Source organism: Cherax quadricarinatus, chromosome 6 (assembly GCF_038502225.1).
Source record: "Cherax quadricarinatus isolate ZL_2023a chromosome 6, ASM3850222v1, whole genome shotgun sequence".
NCBI lineage: Eukaryota > Metazoa > Arthropoda > Malacostraca > Decapoda > Parastacidae > Cherax > Cherax quadricarinatus.
In genome coordinates this window covers 64,229,553-64,251,287 of record NC_091297.1, presented here as the reverse complement: position 1 = coordinate 64,251,287, position 21,735 = coordinate 64,229,553, and the positions used below count along the sequence as shown (strand labels likewise).

At 37.0% G+C, this 21,735-nt stretch overlaps 1 protein-coding gene and 4 pseudogenes across 8 annotated transcripts in view; 4 read left to right on the top strand and 1 right to left on the bottom strand.

Annotated features, from left to right (window-relative positions):
* Positions 1–21,735, bottom strand: part of 5PtaseI (inositol polyphosphate-5-phosphatase A) — a 612,658-nt gene that overhangs the window by 169,172 nt on the left and 421,751 nt on the right. For all 8 annotated transcript variants that reach the window (XM_070081715.1, XM_070081724.1, XM_070081732.1 and 5 more), the window contains one exon: positions 8,400–8,503. In XM_070081715.1, coding sequence (XP_069937816.1) covers positions 8,400–8,503 — 104 coding nt within the window. The remainder of the gene's footprint in view (positions 1–8,399; positions 8,504–21,735) is intronic.
* LOC138852289 (cytochrome c oxidase subunit 1-like) lies at positions 17,396–18,225 on the top strand (annotated as a pseudogene).
* On the top strand, positions 18,289–18,954 carry LOC138852282 (cytochrome c oxidase subunit 2-like; annotated as a pseudogene).
* Positions 19,160–20,347, top strand: LOC138852066 (ATP synthase subunit a-like; annotated as a pseudogene).
* Positions 20,347–21,119, top strand: LOC138852057 (cytochrome c oxidase subunit 3-like; annotated as a pseudogene).

Here is a 21,735-nt window from a genome sequence, read left to right as displayed (position 1 = left end):
GCCACAAGTGGTCGAGGAAATATCAAAAACCTCGATAATAACCCATGTGGAACATCCTTTCAATTTTGGTAGCACAGGTAGTGTCATCCTGCCAGAATGTTCTATAACCTATACCCTAAGTAAAGAGAAACAATTCTGGAACATGTAATACGTGTTCGGCAGGCTGGCCGGCTGGCTGGCTGATTGACTTTGGCTGTCTCTATTTCCGTCTATCTCTGCCCATCTCTGTCTCTGTCTCACAGGTACACATAAATATAATTATACAAAGTGTAAATTACTTAGGATAATCCAAAAAACTGAGACAAAGTGCTATACAGTGCTTTTAGATATAAAGCATAATAAGCATGACTGGCAAGTAATACGCATTTTCACTTGTTATGGAATCAGACGTGATGACTCTGCATCGTGTGTAATACCTGTTGGTTCAAGAGTCACTCTCACTCTGAGACAGAGAGACAAGCAGACAGAGACACAAAGACAGATAAGCAGAGACAGACATAAACAGAGCTAGACAGACATGTTTATGTGTAACAGCGAAAAGAAATAAAGCCAAGGCAGTGCACGATCATCAGATGTCACACCACTGCTGCACTGTCAGCAGTGGAGTTACACTTTTCATACAACATCCTTCAAGGAGTTTCATATATACTCCAGCATGTCTAAAACATTGCTGGGACTTATAAATACTACGTATATATTTCTAGACAATAGTATGTGACCAAGGTAGGTGAAAATGTTCACCTGTCAGTGTGTCTGTGACTCTCTGAGTACTATTTCAGTACCTAATATTAATATCAGAACAAAGATTGGCTTTGAAATCACAAGAACTACTAAAAACTGCAATTATCAGAACATAAAAATTACATATTATGCAGAAAATTTGGAGTGTGGAAATTAGGAGAAGGTATGGAGTTAATAAAAGTATTAGTCAGAAGGCGGAAGAGGGTTTGTTGAGGTGGTTTGGTCATTTAGAGAGAATGGATCAAAGTAGAATGACATGGAGAGCGTATAAATCTGTAGGGGAAGGAAGGCGGGGTAGGGGTCGTCCTCGAAAAGGTTGGAGGGAGGGGGTAAAGAAGGTGTTGTGGGCGAGGGGTTTGGGCTTCCAGCAAGCGTACGTGAGCGTGTTAGATAGGAGTGAATGGAGACAAATGGTATTTGGGACCTGACGATCTGTTGGAGTGTGAGCAGGGTAATATTTAGTGAAGGGATTCAGGGAAACTGGTTATTTTATATAACTGGACTCGAGTCCTGGAAATGGGAAGTGCAAAGCCTGCACTCTAAAGGAGGGGATTGGGATATTGGCAATTTGGAGAGATATATTGTGTACAGTGGTCCCTCAATAATTGTAAGGCTCGATAGTCGTAATTTTCGAAAATCATAACGTTATTTTTATCAAAACATTGGCTCATGAATCGTCGTTTGACTCTCAAATAGTCGGTCGTCTGGGATGTGTACACACAGCCCTGAGCCGCTCACACTCCATTCCCGGCCAGTGTGCCATTGTTTATCAGTGAGTGAGGATGATCCCACGAGTTCATATGATACATTTCATAATATTCCATTTATTTTAGTGCTTGCAACTGCTAAATAAGCCACCATGGCTCCAAAGAATGCTTCTAGTGCCAGCCCTATGGTAAAGAATATGAGAAACACACATAATTTAAAAAAAAGTTTGTAGAAAAATATGAAGGTGGTGGTGGTAGAGTGGAAGCAGTTGTGATAGTGGTAAAGGGTGGTAGTGATGGTGGTAGCAGTTGTTATAGTGGTAGAAGGTGGTAGTGATGGTGGTAGCAGTTGTAATAGTGGTAGAAGGTGGTAGTGATGGTGGTAGCAGTTGCAATAGTGGTAGAAGGTGATAGTGATGGTGGTAGAGGGTGCCTTCTTCAGTGATTCAGCAATACTACTAACTCCTCCAATGTTGTTGGAGTTATATAGAGCTACAGAAAACACCGCTGCCTCAGCTGCTGCTTCACCACCATTATGGACGGCTTACTCTGAGTGGCCCTTATATACCCCAACAACAACACAACACCTTGTGACATACATAATGACTTATTTTATTCATTCTAGAGTATATTCCATGTTTCTATGTTATTAGTATTGTTCATAATGTCATATTAGTTGAATTGTGATAGATAAATAAGCCGCAGAGTTGATATTAGTGTCATATTCTCCAACAATAAACTCGCCATCCCTCCCTCACACAAACAAGTCTTCAATAAAGGTAAGTGTGATGTTAAATAAGAACATAAGAACTTAAGAAAGGAGGAACACTGCAACAGACCTGGTGGCCCATGCTAGGCAGGTCCTTCACAAATCCAACCCACTAACAGAACAAATACTACCCAAGCAATAAGCTCAGGTGCAAGTCCGACTCAAATCCAACCCCTCTCACTCATGCATTTATCCAACCTAAATTTGAAACTACCCAATGTTTTAGCTTCGATCACCCTACTAGGCAGACCGTTCCACTCATCAACTACCCCTATTACCAATGTTCATTTACATTTTATTAGTGCTTTACATTTATTTGGTATTCTTTTCTGCATGTAAATCTATATTTAAGCTAAGGAAGTGACCCCTGAAGTGACCTAGAATCCTTATGGAGGAGGATTCCCCTTCCAAACAATAACCTCTCTTCCCTCTCTCCTCCCTGTCCTCCATTCATCAACAGCCTTCAATAAAGGTAACTGTCATGTTGAATGTTCATTCTTTTGTGCATGTAAATCTATCTTTAAGGTAAAAAAAAGAATTATTGTTGATACTTCTGGGTGTCTGGAACGAATTAATTGGATTTACATTATTTCTTACGGGGAAAATGGATTCGAAAATAGTCAATTTCGATAATAGTCACACTTCCAGGAATGGATTAATTACGAAAAAAAGGGACCACTGTATTTTTATACGTATATACTTCTAAGCTGTTGTATTCTGGGAACCTCTGCAAAAACAGTGATTATATGTGAGTGAAGTGAAAGTGTTGAATGATGATGAAAGTATTTTCTTTTTGGGGATTTTCTTTCTCTTTGGGTCACCCTGCCTCGGTGGAAGATGGCCAACTTGTTGAGAAAAAAAAAAGAAAAAAAAATTACATAAAAAAGAGAAAAAAAGGTATATTGGCAACACTTCTGCAAGCAGCAGGATTCCATACTGCCGTCATGTGAGCATCCAGCACCAACATCACAGTCTTATATCTCGGTAAGTACTGACCCAAATTTTTTTATCCTATAACATGTAGAAAAATGCCCTCTATTTTAATGAAAAAATACATTTTTTTATTCGGAGTGCTAGGCGAAAGAATGTAGATCTATGTTTGGACAGTTAAGGGGTTAAGAAAGTAACTGTTGTGTCAGCTCATTATTGAATGTAGTAGCAGCTAGTGAGAAGGTGAAGTAAAAAGAGTGATATCATTTGGTTAGCCCTTTCTGGGTCCGTCCCGTAGATCTACAGCTTTACGTTCAGGGTCCAAACCGTAGATCTATGCCAAAATTCTAGCGGCGTCAAATTTAGCGCGAGAAGGCTGATAGGCGTACATCTGAGAGAATGGGTCTGGGTGGTCAGTGTGCACAATATAGAAAAAATCTGGATGCCCACATGGCATTGTGGGAACACCGCCAAAGTAGCTTTGTTCATTCATGCCTGGCGGCAAGGAAGCTCTCACTCCCCACTCACTCTCATGGTGAATTCTGACTCTCCTCTTTACAACTTACAGTTCTAAGACTGATGGAAGTGGAGCTGAAGAGGAATTTTATGGTTTTGAACCATATGGTACCATTGTACCATATGGTACAATGGTACCATATGGTACAATGGTACCATATGGTACAATGGTACCATATGGTACAATGGTGCCATGTCATACAATGGTATCATATGGTACAATGTACCATATATGGTATAATGTACCACATGGTACATTATACCATATGGTACATTGTACCATATACTACAGGGTACAGGGACCCTAATGGAAATAAGTCTGTCTGACTTTTTTGGGTTATCCTAGGTTCTCCAAACATATGCTGCTAAGTATGATATTCTATGTAACTTTATTTATGTATACCTAAATAAACTTACTTACGATGCCACATGCACTTAAGTAAGTTGATTCAGGTATACACAAATAAAGTTACATAGATTTTCATACATAGCAGGGTGACTTATTTCAATAGGGATCCCTGTATCTGTACCATATGGTGTCCTGTACCATATGGTACCCTGTACCATATTGTACCCTGCACCATATGGTACCCTGCACCATATGGTACCCTGCACCATATGTTATCCTGTACTGTACGGTACCCTATACCATATAGTACAATGTACCATATGGTACCCTGTAACATATGATATCATGTACCATATGGTCAATAGGACGTGTTGTGGCAGCTGGCACCAGCCAAGACTGAGTGGTGATGCAAGCTAGCTACTGACTCAGCAGTTTCCAAGACAAAGCTCTCTGTCATCCACCTCAAGTAACGTGTCGAGTTCCTGTACATTTGTAAATATATAATAGAACATTACTAATATACAACATTCTTGTATATTTTTGTTGTAAACAATTATTGTAAACAAAATAAAAATGAAAATATTAGTGTGTTTATTGTGTTGAATACAACAGTACCATATAGTGTGTTTATTGTGTTGAATACAACAGTACCATATAGTACCATATGGTACAATGTACCATATGGTACCATTGCATCATATGGTACCATTGTATCATATGATACCACTGTACCAAATGGTGCCACTGTACCATATTCTGCCATATGGTGCCATTGCATCATATGGTACCACTGTATCATGTCATTGTACTATATGGTACCATTGTATCATATGGTACAATTGTACCATATGGTACCATTGCACCCTATGGCAACATTGTACCATATGGTACTATATGGTACCGTTGTATTCAACACAATAACCGCACTAATATTTTCATCATTTTGTTTACAATAAACTTGTAAACAAGTTTTGTAAAAATAGAAAAGAAAAAAGTATAAAAAACGTAAAATAAAAAAATGCTATTTTGCGGAAGTCACTGATGTTGCCGCCACCCGGACATTTTGGGTCAACTTCCCGCCGCTGTATCTCGGTAAGTACTGATCAGAATTTTTTTTTTGTTTTATTACCTTCACAAATATATTATCTTTAATTCTGTAAGAAAAACCAATTATTTTTTTTTTTCAAAATTTCTTGGACACTGGAGCACCACTTTAGATTTTGGCCTTGGACCCTGAAAGGGTTAAAATCAAATGAATGTGAATTACAGAAGGGGGCAATTAGTGGAAGGTATGAATAACTCTTTGGAGAAAAACTGAGCAATGGGAGAATGGTAATAATAATGAGGTCAAGGAACTATGGAGATGATTTTAGAATACAGTACTGATGTATATAGTAAAGGTTTATGGTTATAGGAGGGAGAGTTCAGGAAAGAATAGAAATAATTAGTAGAATGATGAGATTCAAAAAATGGTGAAGGAGAAAAGTGAATAAATGAATACAGTGGAACCCCGCCTTACAATCAGCTCCCAACTCGACCAATTATGTAAGTGTATTTTTGTAAGTGCTTTTGTACTTGTATTTTTGGGGTCTGAAACGTACTAATCTAATTCACAATATTCCTTATGGGAACAAATTCGGTCGGTAACGGCACCTGAACAGACTTCTTGAATGAAATAATATCGTAAGGCGGGGGTCCACTGTATTTTTACATTGTAAAAATATAACTAATTCAAAGAATATATACAGTGGACCCCCGGTTAACGAACTTTTTTCATTCCAGTAGTATGTTCAGGTACCAGTACTGACGGAATTTTTTCCCATAAGGAATATTGTGAAGTAGATTAGTCCATTTCAGACTCCCAAACATACACGTACAAACGCACTTACATAAATACACTTACATAATTGGTCGCATTTGGAGGTGATCGTTAAGCGGGGGTCCACTGTATATAGAGAAAGAGAATGAAAATTGGTGAAAATAGTGCAAAAGAACAAATGACAGAATAGGTGAACATCAGTAAATATTTTCAAGTATAAAAAATAGTTTTAGTGTATGTATTCTCCTAATGCCAATACTTATTTATACTTTATATCCTTACCACATAAACACGAGACTGATTACAGTTGCAAGTTGACCATTAACTTTTTTGCCCCAAAATCTATACTTTTCCCACATATCTTTTGCATTAGTCTACCCTAGTTTTTCTTCTTTTTATTTTAAGGGACAGTAGAACATTTGAGAATTATAGAAATTTACCAGGTGTTAGCATCAAGAGCAAACCTGTGCCCTGTGACTGGTAAACATCTTTTTAAAGTGTTCTGCTCACTGTAAATTTTCAAACTTTCTTCTATTTATCTCTAAATTGCATATTTTCATTTAAAATTAGGTTAAAGTAATTTAGGTTGGGTTCAGTTTGGTTACCTAAATGAATAAGAATGAATACATAATTACACATCAAACAATTGGAAAAATAAGCGGTAATATGTCTGGCAAAGTTGTTCAAATTCAAAAGTTTGCCTCTTGGTACGAGAATATCTGATAATCAAATAAGAGCATAAGATCAGATGAGCAATGCAAAATAATACATAAAAACTGAGGAGCACTGCACAATGCCTACTGGGCCATGCTAGGCTAGTCCTGCTCACAGCTACTCACTACCACTCATGCATTTGTCTAACCTATTTTCAAAATAGTTCAGTAACAGTAGTAGAAGTATCAGATAAGCCTCAATGGGACAGATTAATTTAAGCAACCTGTACCCTCCACCACACATCCCTCACATAGTGATCACACATGCAGTACAGCCTCTCCTCACTTAACGACAGAGTTCCGTTTCTGAGACCATGTCATTAAACGAATTCATCGCTAAGTGAGCATACGATAATGGTATTGAGTCTGTGTCAGCCATCTTTGATAATGTTTTTTAATGTCACCTTTGCACCATTTATAACATTTCTGGTATATTTTTATATGTTTATACAGTAGTGTACTGTATATTGAAATAAAAAGAATAGAGAGAGCCCATCGTAAGTCTGAGACGTCAGTAAACGAGTATGTTGTTAAGTGAGGAAAGGTTGTACTATAATAATTAGACATCTCAGCATTTAAGATAGTCATATATTTACCTCAAACATGCAGGATTATACCATGTAGTGAATACAGGAATACAGATGCAAACACAGTGTTGAACATTACTAAGCAAAACTCAAAATGATAGATTCAAATTGGATAAATTTTGATTCAGAAAGGGTATAGGAAAACACTGGTTTGACAATAATTTATTTTTTCCTGTCACTGAATTTACAGACTAAGAACTGTTTTCCTACTTCAATTCATTCCAAAGTCTAGCCCTATCTAAGGTATACTATCATCACTCAGGATACAACAATCAGCTAACACCTAGGTTACCTATTTACTGCTAGGTGAACATAGTCAGAAGTAAGAAAGTTGCCCATGTCTTAATCCTCCTGAAGATGAGAGAGACAAACTGCTATGTAGCCACAATAAAGTAACCACTTTGGACAGCTTTAAAGGTGGGTTTGACAGATACACAAGTGGGAATGGTTGGGAGAGAGTTGGTATGCGAATTGTTTAAGTGTAAGTAACGCCTGCCAGGCATGGACAATATGTCTACTGCAGATCTCCTCTTCTATTTTTATGTTCATTTAAAGGAAAGCACCAGTTTGGCAATAGATTTACAGATAAGTGGAATGAGTAGAACCTACTTAGCATGGCCAGTAGAGTCTACAGCAATACTCCTCAATTCTCTTCTTCTACCCAGAAATTATAGTCCATACATTTCAACCCATCAAGAATATTACCCATGAATTGGTCAACCACCTACAATTTTTTTTTCCCTCTCCATCAACCCCAAAAACTCAATGTATACATGAGTAAATTGTACAGGAAATATACTGTATAGCGCATAATAATTTACAAAAGCATACCTCATGTGAGGTGGAAAACACTAGAACACTTACAAAATATAATGACAATTTACAATTAACTTGTCTACTTTAATATGATTATATTATTGGAATTAATCACACTGTGGCTTGGTCAATAACTTCCCGAGTTATCTAGGACAAAAACTTGGTCTAATATGTTATCTTAACCTTTATGGCTGTGTTTACCTTTTGATAAAGTTTTTATCAAAATATGGCAGTAAAATTAATATTTTAAGATTTCTAGTCTTTCAGGTACACTGAACATGATGTATATATACTTGTATATTTTATTTTTAACACAAACAAGTTGGCTGTTTTAAATAATAGTAACACTGTGTAAAAGATGAAAACAAAGATATGGCTATGATACAAAAAACTACATTCAGCAGAGTGCAGGAACGTTACTACACATGGAAACCCTGACAGCTTCAACACACCTCAGGAAAAAATTCTTGAGGAAACTTTGCCTTCTCCTTTGTAGCGACATCTTCAATATTCCCTGAATATTCTCTTCTGTCTACACAATCCATAAACTTCTTTTCTGAAATAGTAAAATCTATGTCAGTACAATAAGATGAAAAATTTTAATGCTGCATTAAATCTACATTAATTAATCACACCAGACCTTCAAATAAAAAAAGGAAACATTACAGAATAGAACAAATTATTAATAATTAAGAGATGTGTGGTACAAGTGTGTGTATTCCTGTGGGGGTTGATGTATGACAGCATCATCACTGGTCTCCCTGTAATGTGTGTTGACAATCAGTGCAGTGATTTAGTCCAAACTATAAGTTTCTGTAAAAAAAAAAAAGTAACGAGTAAAATTAGATTTTTCAGAGATGCAACTGGTATTGGATTAAATTTTTAAATCCCAGGTTAGAGAATCATCATCCAGCTGGCCTTGGTGCCAATGAAAACTATATACATACAGTTGAACAGAAAAATAAAAATAATTTTTCTATTTGTAAGTAGGGAAGTGAGTATGGGGTCTTCACCTATTGCACCAGCTTTATTTTTTTTTTTTTAGCATAACACTGACTTTCACCACTACAGTATTTATTTTTGCATTCTCTAATACTATTCCCACTTACCCATGCAGCCTGGTGTGAGGCCAAATTTCCTTGCTCACTGCATGGACAACCAAGCTGTTGCTACCAGTGGCCAGCATATGTATCTACATGTAGCCATCATAGCCTGGCTGAGGATTAAGCAGGATTACTGAGGCAATCATCATCCTCTTTACATCATCTGGTTTCTGAGGCAGCTAGAAGCTGATACTTCACAAGAGCAATAAAACATATGGAACCTGGCAACAGAAACTGCAATAATTCACTGAAATATTTACAAGCTTTTAAATTAAGATGCATGAAGGAGTGTGCATGTGATAACTCCTTTAACCCCTTGACTGTCACACCTCCAAATCCTGAGGTGTCTCCTGGTGTCACAAAATCCCCCCCCCTCCCCCCCCCCCCCCCAAAAAAAAAAAAATTCTTGTGAAATGATAGAGAATCTTTTCCCAATTTTAATGACACAAAAAGAACGAAATTTGATGGAAAACTGACAGAATTACACTCTCACAAAGTTAGCGACCTAGGCGATATTTACAAATCTGCGATTTCGCCTTCTTTGAGCCCTATTTTTGGCTAATTCCGTTGTTCAGTCAACCAAACTCATAGCTATTTCTTTAGAACTCCACTTTTTCTATCGATTGAGTACAAGAAACAGCCCATTTACTGATTTCAACTACCCAATAACGTGGTCAGAAATTTGCAATTTGGCCAATTTCACGAAAATTAAAAAATATGACAATTACAAAATAAGGTCCAGAATGAACAATGCAGATATTCCTGGCTCTAAAATAACATTTTCTTTGTTCATCAGTCATGTCTCCAGGCCCCTCTGATATTACTCTTGCTTTATATTTTTTATTCAAACAAAAAATAGAAGATTTACTGTTATGCAGACTACTGCAATATTGTAATAATTATATAAATAATGTCAACCCATTCATGACTGCATATTAGAATGGCTACTTGGACATTTATTGGAAAATGACATCATTTGTTTACTTTTGAACATCGGCAAAAATCAAACATTTCCCCTACTTTGAGCTCCATTTCAAGGTTCTTTTTATAGTAAAATCAATCAAAATCACCTCTATCTCTATAATATGTTTTCCATTCTATCAAATGAGACCAAGAAAACGAGAATACAAACATAAATACTATACAAAAATAGACCACCAAGTCGGAATTTTAATTAAAAAAAATGCCGGAGTTTTTTTTTCTCATTATGCACTACGTGCTGCAGGATTTTTTTTATATGGTGCACACTGACCACACAGACCCATACTCTCACATGTGGGCACACCAGCTTTCTCCTGCTTGATTTGAAGCCGCTAGAATTTATGAGTATATATACGTCAAACACGGTGGCTCGTAAGACGTATATATACAACTGAAACAGTCAAGAGGTTAAAGAATGCAAGACATCACAGATATGGACATGTTGATGATCATAACAGACAAGAGAATTAACCCGCTCAGTGTCAAATTACGGTTTTGAAGCCAGTGTAGGTCCCGTAAAACAACCCCAAAATTCTAGCACCTTCAAATCTTGCAGAAGGGTGGTAGGCCTACATATAAGAGAATAGGTCTGCATGGTCAGTGTATACAGTATAAAAAAATCCTGCAGCAAGCAATGCATAATCAGAAAAAAACTGCGACCGTGTTTTTGGCTTAAAACAGCAACTTTGCAGTGTATTTCTGTATGGTATTCATGGTTATATTCATGTTTTCTTTATCTCATTTGATAGAATGAAACATCTATTACAGAAATAGAGGTGATTTTGAATGGTTTACTGAATAATATCTTGCAATTGAGCTCAAAGTAGTGGAAATGTTTGATTTTTGACAATGTTTGAGAGTAAATAAACCAGAATCACGCATCCAATACATGTCAACTGGTGGGTCAAATATGTATTCATGAATGCACTGATATTATTTATAAAATTATTACAATTATGCAGTAGTCTGAATAACGGTAAATCATCTATTTTTCATGTGAATAAAAATTCAAAATGAAAAGCAAGCCTGGAGGGGCCTGGAGATGTGACTAATAAACAGAAAAAATGTTATTTTAGTGCCAGGAATGTCTGCACTATTTATTCTGGCCCCTATTTTAAAATTGACCTTCCTTGAATTTTGTGTGAAATTGGCCAAACTAGTAATTTCTGATCACTTTTTTGTGTAGTTGAAATAGGTAAATGGGCAGTTTCTTGTATTCATTCGATAGAATAAAAGGAGTTCTAGCGAAATAGCTATGAATTTGGTCGAGTGGAACAAAGGAATTGGCCCAAAATTAGGCTCAAAGTGGGCGAAATCACCAATGCACAAACATCGCTGAGACTGCTAACTTTGCAAGAGCATAATTCCGTAAGGTTTCCATCAAATTTTGAACTCTTGGTTTCATTACCTTTGGAAAAAGATTCTCTATCATTTCATAAGAAAAATAAGTCTTTTTCACATTCTGCATGATCAAGCTCTACTTCACCTAGTTTCTAGCTTCAAGGGTTATTTTTATTACCAAGGACTAGTATCTTACACTTATCCACATTGAACTTCATCTGCCATTTTTCAGACCAAAACATTAATTTGTCCAAATCCTCCTGGAGTTCACTGCTATCCTCCTCAGAATGAATTATACAGCCTATCTTTGTATCATCAGCAAATTTCCTCATGCCACTTGTAATCCCTTCATCAAACTCAAAAATCAATAAATTCTCCTATCTAATCTAATACAAATATTGAATAACTTATATTTCATAAATGAATAACCCAGTTGTATAATTAGAGAAATCTTACCAAACCATGTCATTATAGTATTACCTAGTAGAATAATCCATTCTCTTAAATGCACTGTAACTCATCTAATGACCATATGAACTGTTACTGCACTACAGATCATAGATTTGATATGATTAGCTCAGATTAAAAAATTGTACGACTACATATAGTAAATTGATCATTTTGTTATATTATTTATTGTAATGTTAAAAAATTGTAAAATTATAATGCTTCAAAATTGAAATGTTCAAATTTCATTGTTTAAAATACTCAATTGTACTTGATATTGTAAACTGTTTACTATAACTGTTCTATTAATCTTAAGTTAATTTTAAGCCTGTCCATAATGCTCTGCATACAAGGTGATTTTGACATGTACACCCAACTACTATAATACCTTGTACAACTATGTATCATGTCTTAATAAGCTTTTTTTTTTTTCATTAACACGTAGGCCGATTCCCACCAAGGGTGGGTGGCCCAAAAAAGAAAAACTTTCGTCATTCACTTCATCATTGTCTTGCCAGAGGGATGCTTTACACTACTTTACACAACTCCTCCTCTCCTTACGCCTTTCTACTTTGTACTGGACTGATGAAGCCACTGTGTGGCGAAACGTTTCCTGAATAAAGATTCCCATATGTTGCATAAGTGTCTCAATCTTCAACTTGTCGGTTTTTCAAACCATTCATCACAACCATTCATCACACACAGTTATAAAACTGCAACATTAACATCCCTCCTTCAGAGTGTAGACACTGTACTTCCCATCTCCAGGACTCAAGTCCGGCCTGCCAGTTTCCCTGAATCCCTTCATAAATGTTACTTTGCTCACACTCCAACAGTACATCAAGTATTAAAAACCATTTGTCTCCATTCACTCCTATCAAATACGCTCATGCACGCTTGCTGGAAGTTCAAGCCCCTCGCACACAAAACCTCCTTTACCCCCTCCCTAAAACCCTTCCTAGGCCGACCCCTACCCTGCCTTCCCCCCACTACTGATTTATACACTGTCAAAGTCATTCTTTTTTGTTCCTTTCTCTCTACATGTCTGAACCACCTCAAAAACCCTTCCTCAGCCCTCTGGATAATAGTTTTGGTAATCCCACACCTTCTCCTAATTTCCAAACTACGAATTCTCTGCATTATATTCACACCACACATTGCCCTCAGACATGACATCTCCATCGCCTCCAGCCTTCTCCTCGTTGCAACATTCATCACCCATGCTTCACACCTACACAAGAGTGTTGGTACAATTATACTCTCATATTCGCTTCTTTGCTTCTATGGACAAAGTTCATTGTCTCCACAGACTCCCAAGTGCACCACTCACTCTTTTCCCCTCATCAATTCTGTGATTCACCTCATCTTCCATAGACCCAACTGCTGACAAATCCACTCCTAAATATCTGAATACATTCACCTCCTCCATACTCTCCCTCCAATCTGGTATCCAGTCTTTCATCACCTAATCTTTTTATCCTCATAACCTTACTCTTTCCTATATTCACTTTTAATTTTCTTCTTTTACATACCCTACCAAATTCATCCACCAACCTCTGCAACTTCTCTTCAGAATCTCCCAAAAGCACTGTGTCATCAGCAAAGAGCAACTGTGACAACTACCACTTTGTGTTTGATTCTTAAACTTTTAACTCCACACCTCTTGCCAAGACCCTAGTATTCACTTCTCTTACAACCCCATCTATAAATATATTGAACAACCACGGTGACATCACACATCCTTGTCTAAGGCCAACTTCTACTGAGAAATAATCAACATCTCTCCTGCCTGAGCCTCACTATCCTCATAAAAACTCTTCACTGCTTTCAGTAACCTACCTCCTATACCATACACCTGCAACATCTACCACATTGCCCCCCCTATCTACCCTGTCATATGCCTTTTCCAAATCCATAAATGCCACAAAAAGCTCTTTACCCTTATCTAAATACTGTTCACCTATATGTTTCACTGTAAACATTTGGTCTACACACTCCGTACCTTTCCTAAAGCCTCCTTGTTCATCTGCTATCCTACTCTGTCTTACTCTTAATTCTTTCAACAATAACTCAACCATACACTTTACCAGGTATACTCAACAGACTTATCCCCCTATAATTTTTGCACTCTCTTTTATCCCCTTTGCCTTTATACAAAGGAACTATGCATGCTCTCTGCCAATCCCTAGGTACCTTACCCTCTTCCATAAATTTATTAAATAAAAGCACCAACCACTCCAAAACTATATTCCCACCTGCTTTTAACATTTCTATCTTTATCCCATCAATTCCAGCTGCCCTACCCCCTTTCATTCTACCCACTGCCTCACGAACTTCCCCCACACTCACAACTGGCTCTTCCTCACTCGTACAAGAAGTTATTCCTCCTTGCCCTATACACGAAATCACAGCATCCCTATCTTCATCAACATTTAACAATTCCTCAAAATATTCCCTCCATCTTCGCAATACCTCTAACTCTCCATTTAATAACTCCCCTCTCCTATTTTTAACTGTCAAATCCATTTGTTCCCTAGGCTTCCTCAGCTTATTAATCTCACTCCAAAACTTTTTCTTATTTACAACAAAATTTGTTAATAACATCTCGCCCTCTCACTCATTTGCTCTCTTTTTACATTGCTTCACCACTCTCTTAACCTCTCTTTTTCTCTCCATATACTCTTCCCTCCTTGCATCACTTCTACTTTGTAAAAACCTCTCATATGCTAACTTTTTCTCCCTTACTACTCTCTTTACATCATCATTCCAGCAATCGGTCTTCTTCCCTCCCGCACCCACTTTCCTGTAACCACAAACTTCTGCTGAACACTAACACTACATACTTAAACCTACCCTATACATCTTCGACCCCATTGCCTATACTCTCACTAGCTCATCTATCCTCCAATAGTTTTTTATATCTTGCCCTAACTGCCTCCTCTTTTAGTTTATACACATTCACCTCTCTCTTACTTGCTGCTTCTGTTTTCCTTGTATCCCATCTACCTTTTACTCTCACTGTAGCTACAGCCAGAAAGTGATCTGATATATCTGTGGCCCCTCTATAAACATGTACATACTGAAGTCTACTCAACAGTCTTTTATCTACCAATACATAATCCAACAAACTACTGTCATTATGCCCTACATCATATCTTGTATACTTATTTATCCTCTTTTTCTTAAAATATGTATTACCTATAACTAAACCCCTTTCTATACAAAGTTCAATCAAAGGGCTCCCATCATCATTTACACCTGGCACCCCAAACTTACCTACCACACCCTCTCTAAATATTTCTCCTACTTTAGCATTTAGGTCCCCTACCACAATTACTCTCTCACTTGGTTCAAAGGTTTCTATACATTTGCTTAACATCTCCCAAAATCTCTCTCTCTACACTCCTCTCTTCTCCAGGTGCACACACACTTGTTATGACCCACTTTTCACATCTGACCCTTATTTTAATCCACATAATCCTTGAATTTACACATTTATATTCCCTCATCTCCTTCCATAACTGGTCCTTCAACATTATTGCTACCCCTTCCTTAGCTCAAACTCTCTCAGCTACTCCTGACTTAATCCCATTTATTTCTCCCCACTGAAACTCGCCTACCCCCTTCAGCTTTTTGCTTAGGGGCAGGACATCCAACTTCTTTTCATTCATAACATCAGCAATCACCTCTTTCTTATCATCCGCACTACACCCATGCACATTCAAGCATCCCAGTTTTTCTTCTTCTGATTTTTAGTAAATGTGTACAGGAGAAGGGGTTACTAGCCCATTGCTCCCGGCATTTCAGCTGCCTCATACGACACACATTGCTTACAGAGGAAAGATTATTTTCCACTTCCCAATGGACAATAGAGAGAAAAAAAAATCAAGAAAAAGAGCTATTAACCCCTTCAGGGTCCAAGGCCCAAATCTGAAGTGGTGCCCCAGTGTCCAAGAATTTTCCAAAAAAAAATTTGTTATTTTTTCTTATGAAATGGTAGAGAATCTTTTTGCGAAGGTAATAAAACAAAAAGTATGAAATTTGATGGAAAATTGACGAAATTATGTTCTCGCGAATCTTGATGTGTCAGCGATATTTACGAATCGGCGATTTTGCCGACTTTGACTTCCATTTTAGGCCAATTACATCATTCCAGTCGACCAAATTCTTAGCTATTTTACTATTATTACTTCTATTCTATCGATTGAGCACAAGAAATCGCCAAGTCAACTGTTTCAACTACAAAATAAAGTGATCGGAAATTGGTAATTTGGCCAATTTAACACAAAGTTCAAAATATTCCAATTTCAAAATAGCATCCAGAATAAACAATGTAGGCATTCCTGGCACTAAACTAACATTTCCTCGGTTCATTAGTTACGTTTTGAGGCTTTACGAATAAATCCCATTTTTATTTTTTATTTACATAATGAATTTTTATTCACACCAAAAAATAGAAGATTTACTGTTATGCAATATTGTAATAATTGTATAAATATCATCACCACATTCGTGAATGTGTATTAGATCCACCAGCTGGCGTGTATTAGACGTGTGAGGTCGTTTGTTTACTCTTGAACATCGACAAAAATTTAACATTTCTGCTACTTTGAGCTCAGTTTCAAGCCATTTCTGGTGCTAAAACCAATCAAAATCATCTCTATTTCTGTAATATGTCTTCCATTCTATCAAATGAGACCAAGAAATTGCAAATACAACTATAAAAAACATACGAAAAAACACTGCAAAGTTGCTGTTTTAATCGAAAATCTTGGTTTCAGTTTTTTTTCTCTCATTATACACAGTGTGCTGCAGGATTTGTTTTATGTGGTGCACACATACCACATAGATGTATTCTCTCATATCTAGGCCCAAGTGTACCACTCACAGTTTATCAGAGTGAGCTGAGCTCATGACGTAGATCTACGGTTTGGACACTGAACGCAAAGCCGTAGATCTACGGGATGGACCCTGAAAGGGTTAAGAAAAAGAAGAAAACCCTAGATGTGTGTATGTATATATACATATATGCATGTGCATTCCTGTGTAGTGTGACCTAAGTGTAAGTAGAAGTAGCAAGATATACCTGTTATCCAGCGTGTTTATGAGACAGAAGAAGACACCAGCAATCCCACCATCAAGTAAAACAGTTATAGGTTTCTGTTTCAGTCACCTGGCAGGACAGTAGAACCTCCGTGGGTGGTTGCTGTCTACCAACCTACTACCAATTATTATTATTGTTATAAGGTCATTAATGTAAATTTTGAACACACGAGACGGCCCAAAATTCATCCTTGTGACAAGCCACTTGTGGCTAATCTCCATTCAGATCTGACCCCATTAATGGAAACTCTCTGCTTTCTATTGGTAAGCCATGCCTCTATCCATGCTAGAACTTTACCTTCTATACCATGAGCTGGCACTTTCCTTAAGAGTCTCTTGTGAGGTACTCTATCCTATAGAGTATACTATACTGTACTATACTTCTTACAGACCGAAATTTAAACACCACTTTCTTTGATCCAGCTGGTGGAGGCGGTCCTGTTCTTTACCAACACTTATTTTGATTTTTTGGGCACCCAGAAGTTTATATTTTAATTCTCCCAGCTTTCGGCATAGTCTCGCATATTGTCACACAAGAATCAGGTAAAAAAGAAGCATTCGGAACACTGGGGATAATTTATGCCATAACAGCAATTGGGATTCTAGGGTTCCTAGTGTGAGCCCACCACATGTTCACCATAGGTATAGACGTTGATACCCGAGCATATTTCACATCTGCAACCATAATTATCGCCATTCCAACGGGAATTAAAATCTTCAGATGATTAAGAACTCTTCAAGGTTCTCAATTCTCATACACGCCTTCACTTCTATGAACCCTAGGATTTATTTTCTTATTTACGGTAGGTGGTTTAACAGGAGTTATCTTAGCAAACTCCTCAATCGACATTATTCTTCATGACACCTACTATGTTGTAGCCCATTTCCACTACGTCCTATCTATAGGAGCCATATTTGGGATTTTTGGGGGTATTGTCCATTGATTTCCCGTTTCTGGATTTTCTCTGAACCCTTCGTGATTAAAACCTCATTTCTTTACTATATTTTTAGGAGTCAACTTAACTTTTTTCCCGAACACTTCCTAGAATTAAATGGCATACCACGACGATATCTGGATTATCCTGATGCTTACGCATCATGAAATATTGTTTCATCAATCGGATCACTTATCTCGCTAGTAGCCGTATTCTGATTCATAATTATTATTTGAGAAGCTTTTATATCAAAACGTAATATTACCTCACCAGCCTTCCTACCTTCATCAATTGAGTGACAGCACCCTCACCCTCCTGCTGATCATAGGTACGCAGAAATTCCCCTAATTTCTAATTATCTAAAATGACAGATAGATGTATAGGATTTAAGCTCCTACCAGGAAGGATTACCTTCTTTTAGAAATGCCAACATGAGGATGTTTAGGACTTCAAGACAGTGCCACCCATTTATGGAACAATTAACATACTTCCACGATCATGCAATATTTATTCTTATTCTTATCACTACACTAGTAGGTTATATTTTAATTAATTCAGCTCTAAACTCATTTATTAACCGTTTTTTACTCGAAAATCAAGAAATTGAAATCATCTGAACTATTCTACCTGCCATCATCTTAATTTTCATTGCCATACCCTCACTCTGGCTCCTCTATCTGTTAGATGAAACTAACAACTCAAGAATCACAATTAAAACCATCGGGCATCAATGATATTGATCCTATGAATACTCAGATTTCCTAAATATCGAGTTTGACTCCTACATGACACCTTATGACACAAACTCAAACTTACGGCTCCTAGATGTCGATAACCGAGTGCCAATTCCTTTTAATACTCAAATTCGTCTTATTATTTCAGCAGCAGACGTAATTCACTCCTGGACGATCCCCTCTTTAGGAGTAAAATCCGATGCCATCCCAGGTCGACTCAATCAAATTAGATTTCTAGTAAATCGGCCAGGTTTGTTCTACGGTCAATGCTCAGAAATTTGTGGAGCCAACCACAGATTTATACCAATTTTAATTGAAAGAATCTCAGTAGACTCCTTTTTATTTTTTAAATTGAATTTCTAGAAATTCATAATTACCTGCTCTTCCCTCCAGATAACTTATAAAAGTTTAGGGCTTTTAAACCTAAAAAAGTACAGTGGACCCCCGGTTAACGATATTTTTTCATTCCAGAAGTATGTTCAGGTGCCAGTACTGACCGAATTTGTTCCCATAAGGAATATTGTGAAGTAGGTTAGTCCATTTCAGACCCCCAAACATACACATACAAACGCACTTACACAAATACACTTACATAATTGGTCGCATAGGGAGGTGATCGTTAAGCGGGGGTCCACTGTAGTTCTCCTACTTCTAGAGACAAAAATTAGTTAAAAAATAACATTAGTCTGTCAGACTAAAGTTATCGTATTTATGATATTTTTTAAAGCCTCAAATAGGGCCACTAGTATGATTTAATCTTTTTTTGATATTCATCCTAGGATATATTTTATTTTCTATCATTAACTTCTTCTCCAAACTTCCAATTAAAACAGAAACCTTCATTCACAAACCAACACTTTTAGAAAAACCCTGAAAATGATAACAAGATTATTTTCCATTTTTGAACCGTCCTCGAGCATTCTCTCACACAACCTAAACTGAATATCAACATTCTTAGGGTTTCTATTCATCCCAGTTCTTTTTTGAGCTCCACCATCTCGATAGCTTTATTTGTGATTTAAAATTGTATCCACCCTTCATAACGAGTTTAAGACAATTTTGGGACCCTCCAACCCAGGTCTATCATTTTTATTTGTCTCATTATATAGCTTTATTCTTTTTAATAACTCCTTAGGGCTCCTTCCTTATGTCTTTACTAGATCTAGGCATTTAACAATAACCCTGACCCTGGCTCTACCATTCTGACTATCCTTCATTTTGTTTGGATGATTGAATCACACTCAGCATATGTTTGCACATCTAGTACCTCAAGGAACCCCAAATGTGCTTATATCTTTTATAGTTCTCATTGAAACAATTAGAAACATTATTCGGCCAGGAACATTGGCAATTCGACTCGCAGCAAATATAATTGCAGGTCATCTCCTTCTGACTTTACTCGGAGGGATAGGACCCTCTTTATCATCCAAATTATTGACTTTTCTCATTCTAGCCCAAATTCTTCTTCTTATATTAGAATCTGCCGTTGCAATCATTCAATCTTATGTACAGTGGACCCCCGCATAACGATCACCTCCCAATGCGACCAATTATGTAAGTGTATTTATTTAAGTGCATTTGTACGTGTATGTTTGGGGCTCTGAAATGGACTAATCTACTTCACAATATTCCTTATGGGAACAAATTCAGTCAGTACTGGCACCTGAACATACTTCTGGAATGATAAAATATCGTTAACCGGGGGTCCACTGTATTTGCAGTTCTCAGAACTCTTTATGCCAGTGAAGTAAATTAATGTCATCACACAGACACCATGCCTTTCACTTAGTTGACATAAGACCCTGACCTTTAACAGGATCTATTAGAGCCATACTTCTTACATCGGGCCTTATTAAATGATTTCATCAATTTAATCCAGATCTTTTTTTTAGGTTTATTCCTATTATTTTAACTATAATTCAATGATGACGAGATGTAACTTGAGAAGGAACGTATCAAGGACTTCACACTCAAATTGTTATAAAAGGTCTACGATGAGGGATAATTCTGTTTATTGTCTCCGAAGTATTATTTTTCTTCTCTTTTTTTGGGCTTTCTTTCACAGAAGGCTTGCCCCAACAATTGAAATTGGCATGTTTTGACCACCAGAAGGCATCCAACCTTTTAATCCCTTCCAAGTCCTCCTTCTCAACACAACTATTTTACTTTCATCAGGAGCGACAGTAACCTGAGCACATCACGCAATCCTTAACTCTAATCACTCTGAAGCCATGCAAAGTTTAGGTTTAACTATTCTTCTAGGAGTTTACTTCACTTCCCTTCAAGCATATGAGTATTTAGAAGCATCCTTCTCTATCGCAGACTCAATTTACGGAACTACCTTCTTTGTAGCAACTGGATTTCATGGGCTTCACGTAATTATCGGAACTTCCTTCCTAACAGTTTGTTTTTATCGTCTTTACAAGTGCCACTTCTCTAATAACCATCATTTTGGGTTTGAAGCTGCAGCTTGATACTGGCATTTCGTTGATGTAGTTTGATTATTCCTTTATGTCTTTATCTACTGATGAGGAAGATAATTTTTTAGTATATATGGTACATCTAGCTTCCAACTAGAAAGTCTAATTGTTTAGAAAAATTAATTTTAACTATCAACTTAATTATTCTCCTGACTCTCTCGGTTACAGCGCTAATTATAATCTTATCTTCAATTTTATAAAAAAAAAAAAAACATTATTGATCGAGAGAAAATATCCCCATTTGAATGTGGATTTGACCCTAAGACCTCTGCCCGATTACCTTTTTCTCTTTGATTCTTCCTCATTGCTGTAATTTTCCTAATTTTTGATGTAGAAAATACATTAATTCTCCCTCTCACTCATATTTCTCCTTTTACAAATATCTTCTCTTGAAGATTTACAGGATTATTTTTTCTCCTAATCCTTCTCTTTGGCCTTTATTATGAGTGATATAAAGGCGCCTTAGAATGGTCTAGCTGGAAATGTAGTCAACAATGACATATGATTTGCATTCATAAAGTGTTACTAAAACCTTTTTCAAATTAGAAAGCGAAAAATTGCGTTTAGTTTCGGCCTAAATTTTGGTCCACAAACCTCTAATTTATTTTGACAGAAGCCAAAATCGGAGGCCTATCACTGTTAACCCTTTGAGGGTTTTGGTCGT